General features: G+C 43.2%; 1 protein-coding gene across 37 annotated transcripts in view; it reads right to left on the bottom strand.

The window, feature by feature from the left end:
* KCNMA1 (potassium calcium-activated channel subfamily M alpha 1) overlaps positions 1-24,620 on the bottom strand; it is a 696,669-nt gene that overhangs the window by 313,056 nt on the left and 358,993 nt on the right. The window contains exon 4 of one of the 37 annotated variants that reach the window (XM_073240788.1): positions 8,239-10,895. The exons of the other annotated variants lie outside the window; for them this stretch is intronic. Coding sequence (XP_073096889.1) covers positions 10,871-10,895 — 25 coding nt within the window. The 3' untranslated portion in view covers positions 8,239-10,870. Of the gene's footprint in view, positions 1-8,238; positions 10,896-24,620 lie in introns of those variants that run through there. 37 annotated transcript variants of the gene reach the window in all.

The following is a 24,620-nucleotide window of genomic DNA, read 5'->3' as shown; positions in this document are numbered from 1 at the left end:
CAGCCACCAGCACCTGGGTCTAACTAACAATGGCCCTGGGGAACCCACTAAAATCATCAATCACTCACCCCCACACATCTTAATAGAGAGTTGATAGGTGGAAGGTTTATAAATCAGGATGAGTCATTCAGTTCACCAAGGGAAAAGATAAATAAATCAACACTCCAATTAATTTTAACATGAAAAGAAAATGCTTGTGAACAGTGCTTCAGCCAAATCCGCAGGGTCTGAACTATCTTAATTATTCACAATGCAAACTGCTTTTGCTGCTTGCTGGATAATTCCTTAATGCCTGCCATCCTGCTTCCTCTTCTCTTGACTCATCTTCTCTCCATCCTCCTGTCTTCTCATCCCTGTTCTTTATTCCTGAAGAGCCAAAAGGAAAGATCTGGAAACGGCCTTCCAGGCATCCAATCTTCTTTTTAAAAATGTTAATGGATTAACGGGTCTTTTACTTTTAATGAACTTTTCAAGACCCTAATTCACTTAATCTGGAATCCCTGAACTCCTGTAGGCCTAAAAAATCCACAGATGCATTCAGGGGACCCCCTGGACCTCCAGACATTGTATGCAGAATTGTGGAGCTGGGGTGTGTCCTCCCTCCCCACCTGCCCAGAGGTTCAGTTTTCATAAAATTCTCAAGGAGGTCTCTGTCCCCTGCCACCTTCCAAAAAGAGCATTAAGCATTTAAGAACAAATCCATACCTGCCTAACCACTGCATCACAGGGACATTATGATACAGAATAGAAGATTCTAGACTTTGGAAGCAGACAGAGATCTGTCAAGTTAAAATTCCAGCTCTGCCACTTCTACACTGTTTGAATTTAGACAAGTATCTTAACTTCCCTGATCATAATAATGACTTCATTACAGGATTACTGGGTGGTTAAACAAAATAATACAGGAAAGCACATAGCATCCCTATACTGAAGGGGCAAAATGAAAATGCTCTCTACAGGAGAAAGGAAAAGGTAGATCTAGGTTCATTAGCAATGAACTGCTCTCCTGTCTTTGGGAGGTGCATGTCAGGCTTCATTACAGGTGAAGGTCACTGTTCCAAAAAACAGTGGGGTTGGCATGGCCCCTGGGAAATTCACAAGAATCAGATATCAGAGCACTCTTTTTTGAGTATCATATTAGATTATAATCCTTTTTATGGATCTCACAGTGAAATGCCCAATCTGAATTAAAATAAACCTCCCACCCTCTGCTTCCCCACCCAGTCTACCCACTATCCCTTGCCCCCAACATAATATGATAAGCGAGGTCTAAATGTTTCAATTATGTAAAATGCAAGGTTGCGTCACTGTAAGAGAACTAAACTGACCTGAGGGAGCCTGCCCAGCCAGCCACCTGGTGTCCTGCTGCAAGACATCTCCATCCCAGAAGCAGCCTGTTTCTACCTGGGAAGGCCAGCTCTGGGGTAAATACCAAAGGGAGGATTCTAGACCCTCTGGCTGCTCGGGCTTCCAGGACAGCACTAATGATTCCAAGAACATCCTGCTTAGTCAGCTCCTGCTTTATTGGCTGGACTCCAGATTCCAGGGAGATAGGGCCAGGCAAACACTGGGGTTCACAGGACCCTACACGCTGCATTTATGCTTCCCAAGGCAAAATGGCCAGAAAAAAAGGAACTTTAGCTCAATTAACTGAAACTAGGTAGGGACTGGAGCTAATTGCCATTCTCTACATATCTGATTTTACATGATGAATTGAACTGTGGGGTGAACTGCCTTTAAAGAATTATGCCATTTCCCTTTGGCATTAGAGAACTATAATTTGGAAGCCATTTGTAGTGGCCGTAGTTTTTCTCACCAAACCATGTTCTAACAGAGACTGTTGGTTTTTCAAATGACATCAACCCACCCACTTGCTCACCTTGGTGCTTCTCAGGTGATCGCTGCTCATCTATACTGTCATCTTTAAAGTCTTTATTATCAGCTTCACTCCCCACTTAGAGAAGCAAGTTAAAAACAAAGTGCAGGAGAGTTAGAATGCACCTAGGGTGAATAAAAAATGAGAACCACATATCCCAGGTGAACTCTTGGGATAGAAGACTTGGGGCCCGAAACCCAGAAGGCTGGAGGGTCACGCCAGGGCTCATGAAGCTCAGCAGACCACAGGTCCATTCTCTCCACCACAGGTGTTTTGCCCTTCCTCCTGGCTCTGACTGGCTGCCATGCCTCCTTTCCTTCCTCAGTCCTGGAAGGTGGTCCCATAACCAAGGATCCCTTCACTAGGCAGCACAGTTTCAGAGAGCACAGGGTCAAGGAGGGCATAGGCTTACCTGGTTACCTGGCAGAGGTCATGAGCAAAGGGAAGACGGAGGTGGAAAGTCTTGGTGGTGTGTAAAGAACCAAACCTCCCAGCAAGCTAAAGATCTGGGGCAGTAAGCAAGTACGTAGGAATCTTCACTGCTTGGAATATCAGAGAAGTTTCAGAACAGAGAAGTCCCTGAGCAAGCCAACTGTGCCTCTCCCAACATGAACTTGGCGGCTACAGAAGGGTTTGGAATTTTCCAACCATTTCTCCACAATTGGCCTATTGCTGAAGTTGGGACACAGAGAAAGGATGCTTTCCATGAGGGTGGTGATCTTAATCTCTGTCTCTCTCCTTTGCCATATTTGCTGAATATCCAGGGTGTTACAGTTCCATGGACCCAGACACACTTGGGGTTCAGCTGATCTAATTAGCTCTAGATGTGTCTGCTCCAAAAATAGAGAATTAATTATTCTAATTTCTATTCTAACCAATAAGGCATGGCCTAGACCCATGGCTCATAGTTCCAAATTGGGAGAGGAGCTGTGTTCCTTCTGAACAGTTCCTAAAAGGCCTTGTACCCCACCTGACTGTGCCTTTGAAAGTTGTATTCTTCGGAGCTGAGCACATGGATGTGAATGTGCTTTACCGCATAGTTTCCAAGTCTCTGTGGATCCACATGGAGAATACTGATGGATGCTCCTCCTTTACAACGGTCCACACACTACACGAAGGGTTGTGGGCAATCCCAGTGCCCAGAGTCTCAGCCCAGAAATCAAGAAAGCAGAGCTGCTTCTCATCGATGCTGAAGATCTGGACCCAGCTCCAGCATCAGCTCCCTAGAGCAGGCTTTTCCTTACCCCACTGAGGTGCTCACTCCCAGCCCTTACAGGCAGCCTTGCCTAGGCAGCAATTTGGAACATCCATCCCTGAGCTGGAGCTCCTGGGATTCAGATCTTGGTGGTGCTGCCCGTCACCTATGTGATTCTGGGGGAGATCCTTAGTTTCTCCAAACCCCAGTCTCCTCATCTATAAATGTGGATGGTGGCAGTGGAAAGGTTCAGATGAGTGAATGAGGAAAAGCTTAGATGATGGACTAGAGTTATTAGAGCACAGTAAGTCCTCAATATACTTTCATCACTGTTTTTGTTACCACTACTATGACTTGTCAGATTCCACATGAGACTTTGAGCCCCTAAAGGGCAGGAAAGTTTCTCTGTCCTCCCCTGTGGCCCCAGCACCCAGCACAGAATGTGGTGCAGGATAAGAATCAACATAATATATGCCTAATGGGTGAATGAATGATGTCAACCCAGTAAGCGGTGCTGGACTACTGACACTCAGCTTTCCTAGTCAATGGTTGCCTTTCTAACTCCTCCCCTGCAGTATCCTCGGAAAGGGGAGACTGTCATAGGGCACACCAGGCGGAGAGGTCCTAAGCATGGCAGGCACAGGCAAAGGCCAATTGACTGTGCAGCAAAACAGATGAGCAGTGGGCTGACCGATGGGTGTTCTTGGGCACATGTACTTCTTTCCAGCCTCAGTCCGCCCCTTGTATGTCTTAAGCAGAAACTGGAACTCTGAGGAAGATGGGGTTATTATTTCAGGAAAAACAAGATGGGGAGGAGGAGCATGACCTCTCTTTCTCCACCTGCCCCAGGGGACTCTACCAACACTAACAAAACCAGCAAGTTCTCAACAGGCACTGCTTCTGAAGTCACAACAGAAGACAACTGGCGTCCCCAGTAATTCTCTCCCACTGATCTGGGAGCCAGTTCCTCCCATCACAAGACCTTAGTGTGCAGTGTTCCACCCTGCCTCTCTCTGAATCCATAAGGCAGGAAGCTTGTAACATGCCTGCTGCCGGCCACAGGCCATGGGCAGCTCACAGAGCTGCCCTGCACAGTTGGACACTGTGTAATCATCAATGGAGAGGTGTTTGTATTCGTCCTCCTGTGACCTCAGGAGGAGGTGAGGACAGGGAGCTGGCAGGCAGCCAAGAAGCCATGGCGGCCACATGCCCACATGGAGGGGAGTAACAACCCTCTGAAGCTGGCAATGCCAAGGTCTCATCTGCATCCCAGACAGCACCAAGGATCCCCCTGCAGGATCGTTACCTTACCTGGGCCCTGACTCAATAACCACGTGATGCTGCAGGCTGAGACCCCAGGATCTAGTTCTAAAAGGGTCTTCCTGCCAATGTCCTGGAAACCTCTGTTGCCAAGTGATACGTGACCCTCATTCAGGAGGCCTACTCTCCTGGAATCCAGGGAAGGAAGGGGGGCTCTGTACAGCTGGAAAAGGTGTGCTCAAATGGACCTTTCTGATTTTAGACCGGTATTTAATATCTTATTTGGAAATGCCAAATAATATTGGAGGAGGGCATGCTATTTTTATGATTTTTCAGGAAGGGTCATGGACTAATAAGAGGTTCAGAACATTGCCCAGAGGGTTCTTCCCCCTGCTGTGTGTACATATCACAGTGCTATTTATAATTGACATTGTTGCCTCACTCCTAACAGTTACACATGGAAACAACATAATAATTGAGAACCAATAGATGTACACATCCCTTTAGCTTACCTACTTCTTCTCTCAGATCTGGAATATTCTGGACTTTCAGCAAAAGCTAAAAGCTTTTTAGCAACAGCTGAAAGGAGCTGACCAAATGCTCTGTATAGAAACAAAGACCCCTGTCCCGATTGCCTTCCCCCAGGGGGCCGCTGACCCATCCTGGCTTGAGAACCCAGCCGACTCCTTACCCAGGCATCAGATGCGACAGGAAGGCCCCTGCAACCACAGACATTTGTCAGGGTGATTTGGTGCGGTTCAGCACGGAAAGCAATTTCTTACTCGGAAAATCATTTATCATGGACAGTCTGTCGAAAACAATCTCATTTCAAACCCTTCCCACAGCAGAAAGAACTGACAACTGGCACGAAGTAATCTACAATGCGGCCACGGGGGCTCATTTATCTTCCCCTCCCCCAGCCCAAGACTTGATGTTTTCAGGAGAGAAGAGGAATAAATCACATCGGCTCTGAGGAAACCTGTTCACCCCTATAAGAGGGGCGTCAGATAAAAGTAGGGGGCCATCGGGATGGTCACACACTCCTGGGTGTATAACTGGAGATGTTTTATGGTCTCCGTTTCACTAACAGCCTGTAGCCAGAATAACTTCACTATTCTAAAAGAGAGGTGCACTTCCCTCATGACAAATAAGGTCTTTTTGTACTTTTGGTTCATCATAAAACCCAGATTCTTCTACTTTGGGAGTAATTAAGGAAAGGCTTATCTCTTTTTTTATATAATCTGACTTCCTCTTTGCCTGGGGCAGTATTTCCTTTGCCACACTATGGCATGGAGTTTATGGCATATTAGATAATTATTTTGTGCATGCCATTTCTACTCCTTGGAAACAGCCAGAAATCAAGCAATTTGGAGAAAAGCAGAGGATGAAAAATTTTCCCTGTTAAATTCCTGGCATTCTTTTTTTTTTTTCCTGGAATTGGTTAGATAGGAAAAGTGATCACTTTCTTTACTGAGCATCTGGCTGAACCCAGACTCCAGTTCTGAGGTTCACCAGGCCCCAGAAAATGCCTATGACTTTCAGAATGACATCATTCGCAAGCTCTGGTCAGTGACTTGGAAGGTCCTGCCAAATGCAAATTCTGGCATAAATGCTATACTTCCTGGGAACCAAATAAAAACCAAATTTATAGAGGGGCAGCTTCTGCCAGTTCTCAGGAAGATTTACCTTATGATTGTAACAACTTTGCTTCTGAAATAAATCACTATTAGGGTATGACATTTTAGGGCCAAATTGTCCCCAAACTGCTTTCATTTCACTGTCATTACCAGGAGTCTGAAATTTTGACTTTGAAAGCATACATGATTTCACCTAAGAAAACTGTAGGGATTATGGTTAAAGGTATGGGCTCAATCCCTCCTTGTGCCAGTTCTGGGCTGTCACATTAAGAGAGTCACTCTGATCGTCCTGTGCTTCAGTTTCCCCACTATACAGTGCAGGCTGCACTGGTACCTACCTTGTAGGCTGCTGTAAGGATTAAATGAGGTGACCCTTTGGAGGGCTTAGCACAATGTCTATCACAGTGTAAGGACTCAAACATTTTTTAGCAAATCCTCCACCAGTGATGAATTAAGGGATGGGCCAACCCTCAGATTCCTGGGAGCTAATCTGTAAGAGATGACTACAAAACTAACAAGATGGTAAAACAGGATTTTTGAGGGAGAGTAGTTACCATATATGATCAGGAAGGATATTTGGAAAAGCCACTTGTGGGGAGAGAGATCTCTGTAAGGACAATTTAAAAGACCAGTGGGTCTCTGAACTGCTCAGGCAGCTGAGACACTTCTATAATAGCTTTCTTCTTCCTCCTCTTTCTCTTCCCCTGCATAATGCTCAGTCTCTCCAATGAATAAATATTTCACAAATATAGGAAGACTACCAATTTGAAGGCATACAAAATGATTCACCTGTCTTGGCATCTCCTTGGTCAAACCATGCTCTGAGCTAACTGGACACTGGCCCTAAATACTCTCACTGTTTTCCTCATTATTTAACTACCTCCAGCAATCAGAAATTCTAGGTTGGCCACTGGTAGTCACATGTCACTCCTCATGAGGCACCTGCCCACAACCCTACCATCAGGGCCAAATCCCAAGGGACAAGGGGACCTCGGGGCTCACAGTGAGAACCAGCACTGCTTGAGACAAGAAAAGAGAAGTCCACCATGAAAGCCACATCACTGTGACTCCCCAGGGGGTGTTTTTGGGAGGTGGGGCTGAAATTCTTATGTAGGGATGCATGTTTACATCATTAGCAATACAAATAGTTGCTGACTCTCAAAGTTAACGAAGCAGTTTGTGGCCAAGAGTTTTTCATTTTTTTAATGATAACAAGGCCATGTTCTGGAAGGAACATGGAGATTAATAACCCCTCCAAGTCCATCCCAAAGCATGGACATAATGGGAAATAGACAAAGATGGATCAACCACTCAAGAAAGCTCAACACCAAGAGTTAGCTCAGTGTATCTTCCCAATTATGTCATGCAGAGGCATCTCCCTCACCTCATCAACTGGTATACACATAGAACAAATATATTAAAATTGTAATAGTAATGTAATCAAGCATTATTTAGCAGAAAATCCACTGCAAAGAAAGCATTCTATGTGATAAGGTCAAATAGCAAAAATAAGAAAAAGAAGTATTTAAAAGCAGATTGTTTAAAATTCACATCTTTCAGTCTACTTGTATTCATCATCGAGAAGGAAGAGCATTTATTCAGCCTACTGTCTGCCAGGCACATGCTAGGAAGTTACTCACTTCCTCACCTCAGTGTTAAGGCAAGTGGTACCATGGTCCCTGTGTACATGAAATGACTCTGACTCACATAGATTGTAACTAGAAGTGCAAGATTACACTCTTAAAAAGAGGCAGACCTGGATTTGAAACCCAATTCTGTCTGAGTCAAAGTCAATGCTCTTCCCACATTGCTAGCCCACACCTACAGCTGTGACAGTAAGTGGATCAAGCCCCCTGACATGAACCAGGGTGGGATTCACATGCTGACCATGAATTGCTTTTACTCTAGAAACCAAAAACAAAGAGTAGTGACCATAGCAAAAGAAAAAAAATCAGAAAAGAGCAAGTGCTGGCAAGAATATGGATGAATTGCAGTCTTTGTACATTGTTAGTGGGAATGTAAAACGGTGCAGCTATTATGGGAAACTATTTGGTGATTCTTTGTATAGATAAACTGAGAATTATCAGATGTCCCAGCAATTTTACTACTAAATATATAAGAATTGAGAGGAAGATGCAAATAAATATTTGTGCAGAAATGTTCACAGCAGCATTTTTCACAATAGCCAAAAGGTGGACACTGCCCAAATACTCATCAACAGATGAATGGATAAACAAAATGTGATGTATCCATACAATGGAATGTTGCTCAGTCATAAAAGGAATGGAATACTGATATAGGCTACAACATGGATGAACCTTGGAAAGAGAATGCTCTGTGACAGAAGCCAAATGCAGAAGGTCACGTAAGTAGAGTTCCATGTATATGAAACATCCAGATGAGGTAAAGCCATAGAGACAGAAAGCAGCCTGGTGGGTACCAGGGATAGGAGGTGACTGCTGAATGGCTACCAGGTTTCTGCTTGAAGTCATGAAAATGTGTTGGAACTAGAAAAAGGTGATAGCTGCACAACACAGTGAATGTTCTAAATGCCACTGAATCATACACTTTAATAGAGTTAATGGTTGATTTTATCTTGTGTGAATTTTACCTCAATTTAAAAAAACAACCAAGAGTTGTAAGTGTAGAAGACAATTTCACAACTTCCCCATTCTACTCTGTCTACTGTGGATGAGGAAACTGAGCCACACAGGTTTAACTGTCCAACCTGGAGTTATAAGGCTGAAGTTCTGCTGGCAAGGTAGGGATTAGATATGAGCCCTCTGCCAATTAATGTAAGGCTCCCAAGGGACACTGGAGGAAAAGGAGAAAAACATTAATAGGAATATATATCTTCCTCAAGCGTATGAGCACATGTCAACTCCTGACTCTTGTGCTCAAAGCTATGGTTCCTGGGAAGTCTTTCTCCACCCCCACCCCAGGGAAAATGCCTTGTTTCTATGTGATCACGAGCCATGGAGAACTAAGCATCATGGAAAACCCTTGACTGCCCACAACAGAGCCATTTACATGTTCAGGAGGAGTACGTTTCATTTGCTTCTGTTTGAGCTGAAGCAGATAACCTCACACAACAATCTGATTACTATTTAATTTCCATAGCTTGTTCATTACTGAAGCCATACTATCTCAAGAGAAGGACCTTAAGTAACTCGAATTTTCCCATGCCTAGACTGACAAATACTTAGCCTGGGCTTTAGTTGGGACCAAGCAACTGGGAAAATCATGGTTACTTTATCCACTTTTGCTGATACTATCAAAATCCTGTAATACCCAACACCCTGAAATTACATTGTCCCCTCTTTTACTATTTGTACATGTGACAGGGAGAAAATTATGCTTGATGGACATGTTTCAGACACACAAATTCTTGAATAGATACTTACCTACTTGCTCTGATTACTTGTCTCTTATCATTGAACAGTTAGCTTCAGCAAGAGAAGTCATGAGGCAGGAGGCACATTCTTTATCCACTGGCCTGGCTTTCTGAAACATGTGGTTTTTAAGTTGTTGCTTTGCATGCATGAGAATACATGTGAAGATACAGTGGGTGTACTGCATACGCATGTGTATAATGAATATCTTTTCTTGTTGAAAGGTACAGTGAAACTGATGATAACACTTTGCAACCCAATTCTCCAAAGAGTTTGTAGTATTTAGGTCTAAGCCTCTCAACATTTCTAAAAATCTTAACTGAAACTCAGGTTGTCTAGGAGGAAAATTCCAGTCATTAAAGTCAACAACCTAGAAGTCACTCTTGATTTTTCTTTATTTTCAACTAAACAGCTTGTTCTGTCTGTGATGCCTCCAGCATGCGCTCACCACCTCCACTGCCTCCATCCTAGCCCAGGGCATCATTCTCTCAACTGGGACTGGTGAAACAGATGTCCAATATTATCCTTACTTTCATTTTGCACCCCACACTTTATCCTCCACATCACAGGCAAAATGACTTTTTTGATAACAGCTTTATTGAGTTATAATTTATATACCATACAATCCAAACCACTTAAAATATACACTCAATGGTTTTTCAGGTATTCACAGTTGTGCAACCATTATCACAATAAATTTTAAAATGCTTTGCTCAACTCCAAAAGAAACCCTGTACCCTTTAGCCAACAATCCCAAATCTTCCCACCCCTGCAAGTGCTAAGCAACTACTAATCTACTTTCTTTCTCTGCATATTTGCCTTTCTTATACATTTTTATAAATGGAGTCATATAATATGTGATCTTTTGTGACTGGCTTCTTTTTCTTGACATAATGTTTTCAAGGTTCATTCATGTTGTGGCAAGTGTCAGTATTTTGTTCCTTTTTATGGCCAAATAATATTCCATAGCATAGATAAATCACCTTGTGTTAATCCAAGTGTTCATTGATAGGCACTGAGGGTATTGTCACTTTTTGGTTATTATGAGTATTGCTGATACGAACATGTGGGCACAAGTTTTCTGTGGACATATGTTTTCTTTTCTCTTGGGTATATGCCCAGGAGTGGGATGGTACATCTTATAGTAGGTAACTCTATACTGATTTTTGAGAAATTGCCAGACTGCCTCCCAAAGTTGCTGTACCATGTCGTATTCCCACCAGCAAGGTACAAGGGCTGCAATTTGTGGACATCCTCATCTTTGCCAATACTTTTTGTGTGCTATCTTTTTTAATATAGCCATACTAGTAAGTGTGAGGTGGTATATTTCACTGTGGCTTTGACATGCCCTTCCCTGATGACAAAAGTGTTGATAAATATCTAACTTTCATTCATTGTTTAGTTTGGTTGTGTTTTTATTACTGAGTTGAAAGAGTTCTTTATGTATTTTAGACACAGGTCTCTTGCCAGATATATGATATGCAAACATTTTCTCCCATTCTTTGGCTTGTCATTTCATGTCTTGGCAGTGTCCTCTGAAACACAAAAGTTTTAAATTTTGTTGAGGTATAATTTATCTACTTTTCTTTTGGAACCATACCTAAGAATTAACTGCCAAATCCACTGTCACAAAAGTTTAACCCCTATGTCTTCTCCTAAAAGTTTAATAGTTTCTGCTTTTACATTTAGGTCTTTGATCCATTTGGAGTTAATTTTGTATATGCTGTGAGGTAAGGGTCCATCTTCATTCTATTGCATGTGGCTCTCCAGTTGTCCCAGCACCATTTTTGAAAATACTATTCTTTCCCCATTGAATGATCTTGGGACTCTTGCCAAAAAGTAATTAACTATATAGATGTATGGGCTTATTTCTGGACGCTCAATTTTGTTTCATTAATCTGTATGTCCAAAATGGCTTTTTAAAAGCAGAAATCAGAATTTATTGCTCTCTCAGTAAAATGGCTCAATCCCCAGCAGAAGTGACCCTCTCTTCCAAGGGTTCTTACTGGGAGGCCCCAGATTCCCAAAATGCCCTTGGAAAATATTCAGAGAGCCCACGGACTTGGATGAGAAAAACTACATCTTTACTTTTATTAACCTCTAACTCAAATTTAGCATGTCCTTTAATTACAAATGTGGGCAACAAACTAGAATAGTATTAATAATATATCTGACTTTGTTAGCAATAAAGCCCCAGATATTTATATATAAGATTACAATTGATGCCAATATCTCAAAATATCATTTACATTAATCCTACTTCAAAATTATAGGGGTGTATTAGAACTGCTGCACTTGATTTTGATGATAATGCACTGATCAAGAAGCACACATACTCTATCATGAATTTGTTTTTCATATTCTGGTAACTGTGTTTCATCATAGTTGATTTTTCTATGATCCGATGTTTTTATCTTATATATCGTCAAATATTCTAAAAAGAGGGTCATAGTTTTCACTAGATTCCAAAAGGAGTCCTCAGCACAAAAAGTTAAGAAACGCTGCTTTTCCTATTACCAGTTTTATTTTCTTCCCAGCACTGAGCATCAACTGAAATGTTATTTATTTGTTGACATGTTTATTATGTCTCTTTCTGACACTGTAATTGGTAAGTACCCAGTGATTAAAATAGTGTCTGCCACATAATAGCCATTAAATAAATATTTATTTGGTTAATTACTGAATCATCAGTCATTTTCTAAACAAGAGATAAGTCATCAGCTCAATGAAAATGAACACTACTGATACCAAGTAAATGATGTATAATTCATACTGAAAGTGATTTCGCATTTATACCATCATCATCAGATTTAATGATGTCAGTATGCCCTATTTTCTGTACTAAGTCCTTGATGTGCAGGTCTCATTTACTGGTCTCAGTACTAAGGAGCAGCAATTATTATTATCCATATTTATAGTTGTGGAAACTAAGGCTCAGAGAGGTTAATTTCTCCCAAAAGTCACACAGTTAACAGAGGCAGGATTTGCAATTAGTCTACCTGCTTCCAGAGTATCAGTTTTGAACTATAGCAAAACACTTACAGGAAAAAAAAAAAGAAAGGAATTTCAGAGAAAGAGAAGAAGATTTTTCTTATTGTTCAACTGAGAAAGCTGAGATCCTATGAAGTTAAGAAATATGCCCTAGGATATAGAGTTCAGGGGAGATTTCCAGAAAAATGTTCTTTCCATTGTCCTGTTGATGAGCCACAGCAGGAAAGCCCCTTAGCAAAAATACAGCAGACCTGGGTGCTAACAGATTGCCTCCTATAAGAGGACAAATTTCTGAGAAGGTTGCTCTGCAAGCATAATTAATACTAATAGGCATTAATATGAAGTCTGTTCTTTCCTTTCCTGGGGTCCAGCTTGCTTCTCTTTAGGACTCGGCCTCATTCAGGACATTAAGCACTTCATTAAGCCGAAATCCAAGTTAATTTGATTGCACAATTACAAACTGTCCCTAACTGGAGATTGTCTCATTTGTCAGGTGGCAAGGGGGTAGCATGGCCTGTGCCATGCCATATCTGCATTTTATCCCCAGCTGGAGGGCTCAGTGTTTCTGGCTGTGACCTCATCAAGCCGTAGAGGAGGGCAGTTAAGTTGGAGCAGGGCGACAGACGTTCTCCTTACTAAAGTTGCCCAGGGCACCAGAAGGCCCATCCATGGGGTCTGCAAGGGAAGAGGGCACAGGAAGCATCCTGGTCACCTGCAGACAGCAGCAAATGGGGTCAAACCAAAGACCACTGTGCCCAGGATGGCTCACACACATGGGCAGTAAGCATCCTGGTGGCCCTTTCCTGTCCCCGTGCAGTTTCACTTCACCAGCTCATGGGACAGGTTGTTCAGCTTGGGTATACACAGAGGCCCAGGAGATGGATAAACCATGTTGTTTTCAACAGTGATTTTGCTGACAGGAACAGACCCTGCAAAGACCAGGCTTTGTGAAGTCGCATTTCTCTCTCCTCCACTGTTCATGCACGTGATTAAATGACCTCCTCCCAGTCCTCTCCAGGAGAAACCCCTCCTCTGGCCAGCCCAGTCCCCGGACTGACCCTACTATAAAGATGTTAACCTTGCCTGAAGAGGCCTGGCCTTGGAATATCATGCTGATAAACGTCTTTGCCTGGGTGTCCTGTGTCAGCCAGATATTAACAATGTGGTCGGTGGTGGGGGGAGAGCTTAACCCACCAGAGAGTCTGACAGTGTGAAATACCGTGGGGGCTTTCAGTACATGGTATTCGTCAGCCTCCAAAACGGCCGGAGACTGAGGTCAACCACCTGGGCAGTACCCAAGGTTATGTGATCTCGCACCAATAACAACTCTGAATGCCAAGGCCTGGTGAGCTTCCCTGGTTGGTAATACTGCTTGTATGTTGTCACACATGGATGCTGAACAAGTAAGTCTGTCTTTGACTCCACAGGGAGAGAAAAATGGGAGCTCCATGCTTGTAACTTTCCTGGATATGCCCTATGCACCTCTTCCCTTGGCTGATTTTAATCTGTATCCCTTCCCTGTCCTAAACTGTGAGTACAGTGACTTTCAATGAGTTCTGAGATCCTTCTAGCTATTTATCAAACCTGGGGGTGGTTTGGGGAGCTCCCTGAACTTGCAGTTGGTGTCAGAAGTGACAGTGGTCTTATGACCACCCACCCTACTCCCTTCCTCCATATTATCTAAATTCTACCTGTTCCTGGGACCCTAACTCTGTCTCCATCCGGGTGGACGCCCTATATTACTGCAGCCCATAGAGCATGCTCTCTTCTGGACTCAAAGCTAGTGTTTCTCAAACTACTTTTTCACAAAGCCCACAGAAGGATATGTATTTTACATCGCGAACCAGTACACACATATGTTTATGCAGTATATATAGCTCTATGTATATAAAAGAAACAAAAGTTTCATAAAATCACACTTATCTTCTGGAGCAGTATTGTTATCTAAGGCTGTTCAACCGCATCTTTTTAAAATACTTGTTGCAACCCACCCCATTGCTTTCACAAGCCATTAATGAGTCGAGATTTGCAGTTTTAAGAAGCTCAGGTCTTGTCCACCACCTCGATAATTAATCATGTTACTGCTTTGCAATACAGCTTGCTTTGATTTCTTAACTTTAGTGTGTTCACATGTTGTCTCTCTAAAGACCTCATTAAGAGCTTCAAAACAAACCTCCAAAGAACAACACACTAGTATACCATTTTTTTGGCCACTTCACGCTGGGAACTGTACTAAGAGCTTCTTTGTAATCCTTTCCACACACTACACAAGGTAGATATTATTACCATCCCTCATCACCATGTCATACCATTTCACAAAGGCAAGAACCTATAGCTGGGAAAGGTTAACACGCTTGCCCAAGGACAGCCGGCTCTGAAGTGGCACAGCAGGATTTAACCCAGAAAGATCTGATTCCGGATCCTGCTACTGACTACTAGGCAATGTTGCTGTCTTCCTAACCATTCCCACTCCTGGCCAGAGCCTCCCAGCTGACCCTCAGCCCCTCAGTGAACAGGGCATCACCAACACATGAGTGCATAAGACTGGTCTGGACAGCTCAAGCAGGAGGAAGCTGGCAGATGTTTCCTCTTCAGCCAGTGCACTTTTCAAGCAGGAGTTGGTGACCTTCTGCCTAAACACAGCAGCCTCAGGCCTGTCTGTTACGGTTCCCCTCACCCATCTCAGGGGAGTCTTCTCTTCCGGAACGCCAGTCACCCCTGACTGCTTCCCTCCTACCCCGCCTTCCCGGCACCAATTAAACTGTCACAGTTGGCTGGCTTGGAGACAAGTGGGCAGGAAGAAATCCATGGCAAGCAAGGAGATGCGGCTTCTCTGGCAAGCTGCTCTTCTGCTTTCTGTCAAACTGGTCTGAAGACTGGTCAGATGGGCCCCCAGAGGCCCCCAGGAGCTCCCCAGCGGTTGGTAAGAGACACAGCCTTGTGGAGAAGTGGCAGCTGCTCACATCTGTTTGGGCACCCCAAGGGTGGCGAGGTCCTGGGGCTGCAGACCTGGGTCTCAGATAGAATGATTTCAGCCAGAGATTATCTGCAGCCATGAACCACAGCCCAAGGAGGAAATTTTCCTCTAAAAACAGGCGCTAGTCCAAGTATAAGAGAAGCAGAAAACTGAGTACTTAGGTCATGCCCCATAGACCCAGCTCCCCTTACATATGGCCTTCAGTGTTGCCTGGTATTCCAGGGAAGAGCTGGAAGCCTAGGGCCTCCTTTCCTGGTTGCATTAGCATTGCCCTACATTTTCAAGATTTCACATGCACAGTTGGGGAGGGGTATGACCACTCAAGGAGAAAGAACACACTGCAGAGAGACTCACACTTAGAAATGTTTTATGTGCCAGGAGTGGGAGAGTTTCCAATCAATCATCAATCTCTGCTTAACCTTTGGGAATGAAGACTGTCTTCTGTCAGCCACATTATCTTCATGGCAGAAGAGACAGGAGGGAGTGAGCAGATAAACCAGCCCTCCAGAGCAGGAATCCTTAGCTCAGGGTCCATGGACCGACTTAAGGGTCCCAGCAAACAAAACTCCTAGAGCGTTCATCAAATTCCCAAAGGGGTGCTTGACTCACAAAAGAACCACCACCACTGGTGATCTACACACATTGCTTCCTATAATTTTACTTGCTATAGCTACCAACTATTACTCCTTCTTGCTTACTCCAAGCACATGTATGTGTGTGCACAATAGACACACAACCAGGCAATGCCCCCTGTTCATCTATCCCCGGCCTCACCATGCACTTCTAACAGATTGAGTTCAAAAGCACTGGCAGGCTGCATGGCTGCCCCAGAGCACATCTCAATTATTAATGCTGCTCTTTACAGACCTTGCCTTATTATTTCTGTTCATGATATCATGAAGAGGGCAAAACCTTAATGCACTCCTCGCCCACTTCCTCCCACTGCTGGAGGAAAAGCATGTCCCAGATACAGTCATCTAATAAGCATCCGTGTTCTTCATCTTTCTCTACATACCACCCCTGCAGCCCCCTCTGGGGCATCAAAATCAAGTGTAACTCAAAAAGGGCCATGGGTTCATTCCTGCATTTCCTGGAGGTAGAGGAAGGAGAAAGAGGTAAAAACACCAGCTCTCAGAGAAAGAGACAGGGCTCTCTGCCTGGGTATGAACAGGAGCAGGGAGCAGAGTATCTTTGTTAAGGACTCATGCCTCATAGTAGATTCCAACATCTAATAGGTAGACCCTGAGTCCTACTTACAGATTCTTCCTTAGAGTGTCATGATGAAAGGTGAAAGGTGGTGTGAGTATTTGCCGTTTGGAAACCTGACTGATGAAGTGGCTCTACTTGGAATCAAGAATTATTATAATGGAAACACCATCTTTATCTTAGCTCTGAAAATATCAGAGCTCTGTATTCAGGCAGACCCTAATGCTACCCTAACATTCACTGTCAAGTTTCCATGTAAAAAGTGAAAGGTCAGGAGCTGGAGATAGAGCTTAGACTTAGGACCATATCTGAGAAGAAAGGTCAAGAAATGCTTGTGAATGTGCTTCTGAAGGGACCACAGCATAAGAATTTCACTAGTAAATGTTGAACCTAATGCTCAGGAAATTGTGAACTTTAAGGTTGATGAAAACTATGGCCAGGATACATCTATGTTATTAGCTCATGCTTTTATACACCAGAAACTTAGGCCAAGTTTCATATAGTATCCTCATTTAGCAAAGTAAGTCAGAAGACAGTTTCCAACACTTATCAAACCTTACACACTTAGGATAATCAACTCTGTTTTGGTCAAGTCAGTACATGGCAGAACAGACAGATTTGGGCCTCTTTTCTTATAAAGGATCTGACAATTTAAGGGGGTTATATTCGCTTCCATTTATGTCCTGGAAAATACACTCTTGTGACCTAGCAACCATGTTTAAAAAGCTCTTGCAGTTCTTAAACAAACAGAGTGTATATTTATGAGGTCCTAACGACATTATTTTCAGGGATGATGTAGAGTTGGTGATATGTAGCTTTGGGATTTACAGTAAGTCATGGATGATTTATCGATGTGGTATACAGTATTTGCCTAGAAAAAAGTAGACATTTACTGAAGTGGTGTTTGAAAATGTGTTTGATGGAAAACAAGTAGAGCAAGTAAATACCGAGGACTCCTCATCGTGGAAAGGGAAGAGGCCTTTTTTTTGGGAGGCTGAAGACTAAGAGTTAAGAATATTTTCTGGCACTCAGGGAGCACAGCTAATTCAAGAACAGAAAGAGGGACAGTTTAGAATAGAGACTGAGGACGGGAGGCCCACATCTGGCCTGCAGAGGTATTTTCCTTGGCCTGCAGATTACTTGAGAATTTTAGAGTCATGGACATACTAAGTGGAAATCCAACATGAAAGCACAGTTTCCTCTCTTCTTTTTGAAACATGGTAGATCTGGCTGCAGGAGTCTGCATCCCTGCTCGAGGACAATCAACCAGAGCTGGGAATCCACATCAGGCGCTGGGACCCCCCCCACCCCCGTCTATTTCGGTTCTCACCAGGTCCGCCACCCTCCTCTCTAACATCTGCCTCCCCTGTCTACTTGAACTTGCAAACCCCAGTGCAGGAAATGTTATTTGTCACTGGGGTACCCTCAGTGAACAGGTCTAACAAGGCAACCCTCATTTTCAGATATAAAGATGAACAAAGCACACGTTTCTCCCAAAATTTATCAAAAAAGCAAAATTATTCAGTTCTTTTAAAACTGTTGACATATCCACAGGTGCCATTTTTTTAAGTGCTGGATTGCTGAAGTCAGTATTTCCCAAAGCCAAGTCATAAGACATGGTTTGAAATGGAATGCTTATTTTTGTTTTCTCATCTGAAACAATTAGGCAATGCTGGGAGGGGTGTGGTAGGAGGCATCTGTCTCTGGGCATGTTTTCTTATCTGTGAAAATTTCCAGATGGACGGGACTGACAGGAAGGGAAGAAACATGGCCAACTTCCCCATCAGGCATGGCAGACACAGTGCCTAGAGCCCACTATACTTCTAGCAACCCACAAAAAATGGCTTATTTTAAATTCTTTAAAATCAGAAGAAAGAAATGTAGTATTAATGATTATGTAATAATGCGTCCAGCCTGGATTATATTCATCTTTACATGAATGCAGTCACGAAATATAATTTTTTAATAATATATATGAGAAAGGGACCCAAGGAGGTGCAAGTACACAGATCCATGAAAATCACAGTGAGGCCTTACAGGCAGATGCTGGTCTCCAGACAAACATCCCATGTCACGCTGTGGATACTTTGTCAGCAGCACAGCCTCACTTAGCCAGGGCTCTCCTCCCCACCACAGCCCTGGATGCTCTGCATGTGGCAAGTTCATAAACAAGATCCCTGAACACACATTGTACCCTGACCCTGGTTTCGAAAACATGGTGCATTTCAGCCAGCCACTTCTGGCAATATCCAAATAGAAGCGTCTGAAGGTTTTCATCATGTACAATTGGCAAATAGGTACCACCACCAGGGACAGCTTGGTTTTCTGATTCTGTGCGCGCACACACACACATACACACACACACACACACACACACACCCTCCCTTCTTCCAAATTCTGCAAATAGTGTCCTGTGCATCAAAAAGTCCCAAGGGCATCCTTGGTGCAAGGGATTCTATTTTTAAACCACAAATGACTCATCACTTGACCAGGGTCTCCCTAAAGCTACAATTTATCAGGCTGTCAGGAAGAAGGACAAGAGGAATAGAAACAAAGACAGAGGTCACCTCTCCATTCCTGTCTGCTGCCCATAAATCCATGATGAGGCTACAAGAGTCCACACCACACTTCAGCACAACCACGGTTGTGTTAAGCAGGTGCTCTACCCTCGTGTTTGGATTAAACTGTTCTAAGCTCTAACCTTTCCCTCCAGCTGGCTCATACCCTTATCTAGGCAGTTTCTGCAGGCACATGTGGCCTTGACTTTAGGTAGAGGACCGGTACTGTACAACAGGAAGGCAATCAGCCTCTTGTGGTGAAACACCGTGCTAACTGCAAAAGACATAAACAACGGGGACTGCATGGGAACACATGTTCTTTACTTGCCCCCAAATAATCGTTCTTTGAAAAGAGGCCAGAGAGCTAAGACAGAGTCAAATAATGTAAGCTGTCTTTTGAAATTCTGCAGAGTAGTGAGGAGAAATAATTCATTCTAATTTTGGAAGGTAGAGTAGCTATGGATTTACAGACATAGTTATCAAGTAGTGTTTCTACAGGAGAAACAAATGAGCAGTTGGGCAAAATGTCCTCAAAAGTTATGCATAACAAATTTCAAACAACCACATCAATGTATTCAGCCTTGTTAACCTCTCCCTCTCACAACAGAGTTGAACTCCTACCTCCCCCTCTGGAACAGTACAGAAAAAGAAAAGAAGGAAAAAAAAAGGTAGCAGGATCATAAAATCAAGGAATTCAAGGCCAAAGGGGATGAAATAAACTAATCTCAAGCACCCACCTGGCTGGACTTGATCTTTTCCGTTATTTCCACCAATAATGATCTTATCCACTATTCCACAGATAGTCCCCTGGGATTATCTTTCTTTTTTTCCATGGCCCTAAGATTTCCCCATGATGGCAGCCTGACATTCCAGAACAGGTGTAACAAAAATCACTGTTTGCTTTGCTTGCAGTGGATAATCTTTGCTATCACATCTTTGTTCATTTATTTTATTTAATAGAAACCCAAGTGATCCAGTAGAGAATCCCTGCCTGGACAGGGAGGGAAGAGCTGACTTCTAGCTCTGGCTAGTTGGTGCCCTGGAGCAGGTCATTTAGCGTCATTCCCCAGGAGTGGCTGCCGAGGAATAGGGAACACTGGCACCAAATGGACTCTGAAGCCTCTTCAGGTTCTGGCATTTTATTCTGAAATTATCTTTTGCAGCAAACCTGGAAGATCTCGCTCCATCTCCCTCCCACTCCTAACATAATCCCTTTGTTTCCCAGGAAACGCCAATGATGAGCAGTTCCCTTGATGCTTCTAGACACCATGGCATGGGGTACCTATTTGTCACGGCACAGCGAGGAACAGGCAGGGGAGCCAAGCCTGACCCCGTGAGGAGGGGGCAGGAGGAAGAGCACCTGCCCTCATGGCACACTCTCCACCTGTCCCCTCTACCCGGTTGGTACCCAACCGGTGAAACCATGGCAGTCTGGGGAATCTGGGTGAGGTAGAATGGTTGACTTAGGCTTGCTCCCATGTCAGAGAATCAAGTGTTGCCACTAAAGGTTAGATTCTGAAAGGGGACAAGGACTTCCCACTGGGAGTTATTTACTGCCTCTTTGCCCCTAAGGCATGTCCTCTCCCCCCATCCCTCAGTGGACTCAGCTCCTCTACCATCTGACAGTCCATTCTTTCAACAGCTGCTGGCTCTCCTGTTGTGTTCCCTTCACAGATGTACAGTGCTTTTCTGAACATCCTACCCTTGAACTTTCCCTACCCATAATTTTCCAAACCAAAGCCTGGCAATAAAAATGTCAGGTCAGGATGGAGAAAATTGAGGGGGAGTATTTAAAAAGGAAAAAAAATAATAGGGAGATGCTTTACATATACAATGCTTTGTGTTAAATTCCTCAACAAAGGTTAAGTGCATGCCATGATTTTTCAAACAGGGAATAAAGGCAGATGGCTGGTACAAATTTCTCAGAACACTGCCTAGAAAGGACAGGTCGCATAAAGGAGCTGGGCACAGTATAAAACAGTGAGCTTTCTCTCTGCGCCACGGGCAATCCAGCTGTTCTTGCTGCAGAGGGAGGGGCCGTGCCAATGGTGACAGTGGAAGTAGCATCCACAGTTTACAGAGGAGGTGATCTGTGCTGCCCTCTCAGCTCTGCCAGGTGCCTGCTTCCAGGCTGGGCACACAGGAGGCACTGAATCAACACCTAAGTGCACAGTTGGTAGGGACAAGACTGGAGGAGGAGGCCAGATACCTTAAATTGTTTCAAAGTCCTCCATAGAAACCTCTTTTGGACCAAACTTTCCTAAAGTCCATTGGTTTGATAATCCTTTTTCTAGGCATATAAAGATTATACAACACAAAGTAAAACTATAATAAATTGACTAAACTCTGCAATCTCTAAAGAGAGAAACTATCTGGTGGGGAAGCAGACCTCTTGTTATCTACTTGAGTGTGCCAACTCACAGGCACAGAGCACTAGGTAAGGATGGGGAGGCAAAGGGTCTTTCTATGGAGAGACCGGAAGTAGAAGGGACCCTTGAGAGACAATCACCTTTCTGCGTTCTTTGCTGACTTGACCCTGTTCCATCACAAAATGCTGCCACTCCACTAAAATTAAAGGGAAGAGAGCCTTATTAAACCATAACCTAGGAATAAATGAATCAATGATCAAATGGGCATTACACAGCACCATCCCCTGTACACGTCTCCCAGGCCCTATGGAGACAACGGTGACAGGACCCTGACTGCTGACTTGCAGACTTGGCTCCAAAGGTGAAAAATGGGGAGATGGAGAACAAATGAGAAAACAAAACAGATGCATTGGCAGGGTGAGGTAGGCGACCTCTCATTTCTACATTTCACTCGACCCACTGGGTCACTTACACGTTCTTGAATTTCACTTCATTTTTTTTAAATTTTTTAATTTTTTAATTGGGGTATATTATAATATAATGCACAAATTTTAATGTACAGGTCAAGAAATTGACATGTGTATACATCATGCAACCATCATCTAGATCAAGTTATCAAACATTCTCAGTAATTTTCTCTCCCCCTCACTTATTTTGCCCATTCCCCCACACCATCCTCTACGGCAACCACCAGTCTGTTTGTTCATTTCCTTTTTCAGATTCCTCACATAAGTGAAACTATGTGATATTTGTCTTTCTCTGATTTATTTCACTTAACATAATACCCTCTAGGTCCACCCATGTTGCTGCAAATGGCAAGACTTCATTCTTTTTAATGGCTGAGTAATATTCTGCTGTATATATGTACCACTTTGTCTTTATCCATTCATCTATAGGTGGACACTTAGGTTGCTTCCATATTTTAGCTATTGTAAATAATGCTGAAATAAACATAGGAGTATTTATATCTTTTCAAATTAGTGATTTTGTTTTCTTCAGGTAATGGAATTTCACTTCTTGACACTTGGAAGAAAGATGCCTTTAGACCTGCCAGATTCAAATCCTGGCTCTGTGACTTATTAGCTATGTGGCGTGGGGCGAATGTTGCAGCTTCAGCCTCCTTATCTGTAAAGTAGGAAAGGCAGTAAGATGTACCTACCAAATTGTTAGGAGAATTCAGTGAGATGGCACATGTTTTATATTTTAAATTGCTTAGCACTGTACCTCACACACAGCCCCTAATCAGTGAGTGTTAGTTCCCTCCACCTACCTTTCCCTTCTGCCCTTTTGAGGTTATTTAGGCTGAGGGACTTGAGACCCAGCCATGTGAAGACTCAGGTGGGTAAAACAGTTTGCTAACTGGTCAGTTCTGCTAAAGCTCTTGGGCATCCCCATTTATGTCAATGGGCCAGTTTTATTATCAGAGACTATGGAAATACTCTGGTCAATGTCTATTGCAATCTTGAAGACAGTTTTCCTTAACCACACCTAACCATAAGCAATTTTACATGTGGGAAATAGCATTATCACACTGACAATATCTCATATGAATGAAGAATATAAATGAATGAATGAGCAAAAAGACAAAATTTTAAAGACTGGCAGAAGGCTATTTTCTCATTCTAACACCACTGATGCTCTTGAATCCTGTCCTTGGTTTAGATGCTCTACAAAATGTGTGCAGCTATTCCCTCCCCTTCCTAATGTCCATATACCCCAAACAGCACTGCTGATACCAGAAGCCACAAGCAAAGACTGGCAAAATCAGCAAGCAGGCACCCCCTCAGTGTACCAGCAATTTTGGAGCAGATAAAGTCATTAAGGAAAATTTTAACAACGTACAACCTTTCGGCTTTACTCTGCTAACAGCAGGCAGCTTGCCTTTCAGAGACATGAGTCTGCATGGCAGTCACCAGTAAGCAGGATTTGACCTTCATTTTCAGCATATGCATCATTAAATATTCATAATCCACATAACTGTAGCATAAAGTTTAAACATGAATCAAAGCAATAAATATCTCCACACAGGCAAGTCATCCTGTCCAAAAATGCCCCTGGAAAAAATGCAAAAACCCCAGGGCCCTAAGCCTCTCTCTCTTCCAATTTTTTCTTGAAATTCCAGAACCAGCAGGAATGGCTGCAATACACAATCCATGAATCCAACCCTCACACTGACATCATTGGACCTTTTTTGTTCGTGTCTATTAAAGAATTACTGTTCCTATGCCAAAGGGAGGGAAATAGACAGGGATGGGGCCAGCAGCGGTGACATTATCACCCACAGTGTGTCTAGGGCACTTTTGAGTTGGTCAAACAATATATTTAAAAGCTTTGCTTCTCAGAATATCAGAGCGCGGGGGAGAAAAGGGGCAGCATAGGCATCAAAAGGCTACAGAACTAGGAGCTGGAGTGGCATGTGCCTTAAATTGGGCACTTTTAGACCTGCTGGATTCAAATCCTGGCTCTGTGACTTACCAGCTATGTGGTGATAAGAAGAATGAAATAGAAATGGTGTTCTTTTGAACAAGATCTGCCTCATGTGGCTAATTTAGTATCTTTTGGGTGATGGGATGACAGTGTGTGGTAGGCTTAATGCTCCTCTGTGTCTGTGAAGGAATTGACATTTGTGTCTATCCAAAGACTTGCTGGAATGTCTCCCTCTGCTTGGGTGTTTCTAGAGTCTACCACTGGGATGATGATGCGTAATTTCAACACAGTTTAATATAATTGTAACTGGGTTATTGTAACTTCAAGAAAAGTCTAAAGCTCTCTTTCCAAGATGCCCAAATGGCCAGCCAAACCACCCATATGTAAAATCAGTGACAGTTTTGAAAGAAAAAGATGGATTTAAAAAATTTACAATCTGCTTCCTTACCAACTTTCCAGTTGCATGTTATGTGTGGACAGAATTTCATTTTATCTTATTTACTATACTTGATTACAATTTGTCTAATAGGGTTTTTTTTTTTTTAGCCTGGGAGCCTTATCATAAAGTTTGTAGATTCTACTTGAATTCTTCCCCTTACTTAATGGGAGCATGCCTGCTGGCTTTCAGCAGAAGATAGTAGACTACTTCATATTGCATATACTGACTGTCACCCACAAGACACTCACTGGCCCCCACAAAACAGAACCACCTGGGACATGGCTTGAGAACCA

The sequence above is a fragment of the Manis javanica genome, chromosome 7 (assembly GCF_040802235.1).
Source record: "Manis javanica isolate MJ-LG chromosome 7, MJ_LKY, whole genome shotgun sequence".
NCBI classification, from domain to species: domain Eukaryota; kingdom Metazoa; phylum Chordata; class Mammalia; order Pholidota; family Manidae; genus Manis; species Manis javanica.
The sequence above is the reverse complement of the archived record's forward strand: the minus strand, read 5'-3'. Positions and strand labels throughout refer to the sequence as shown.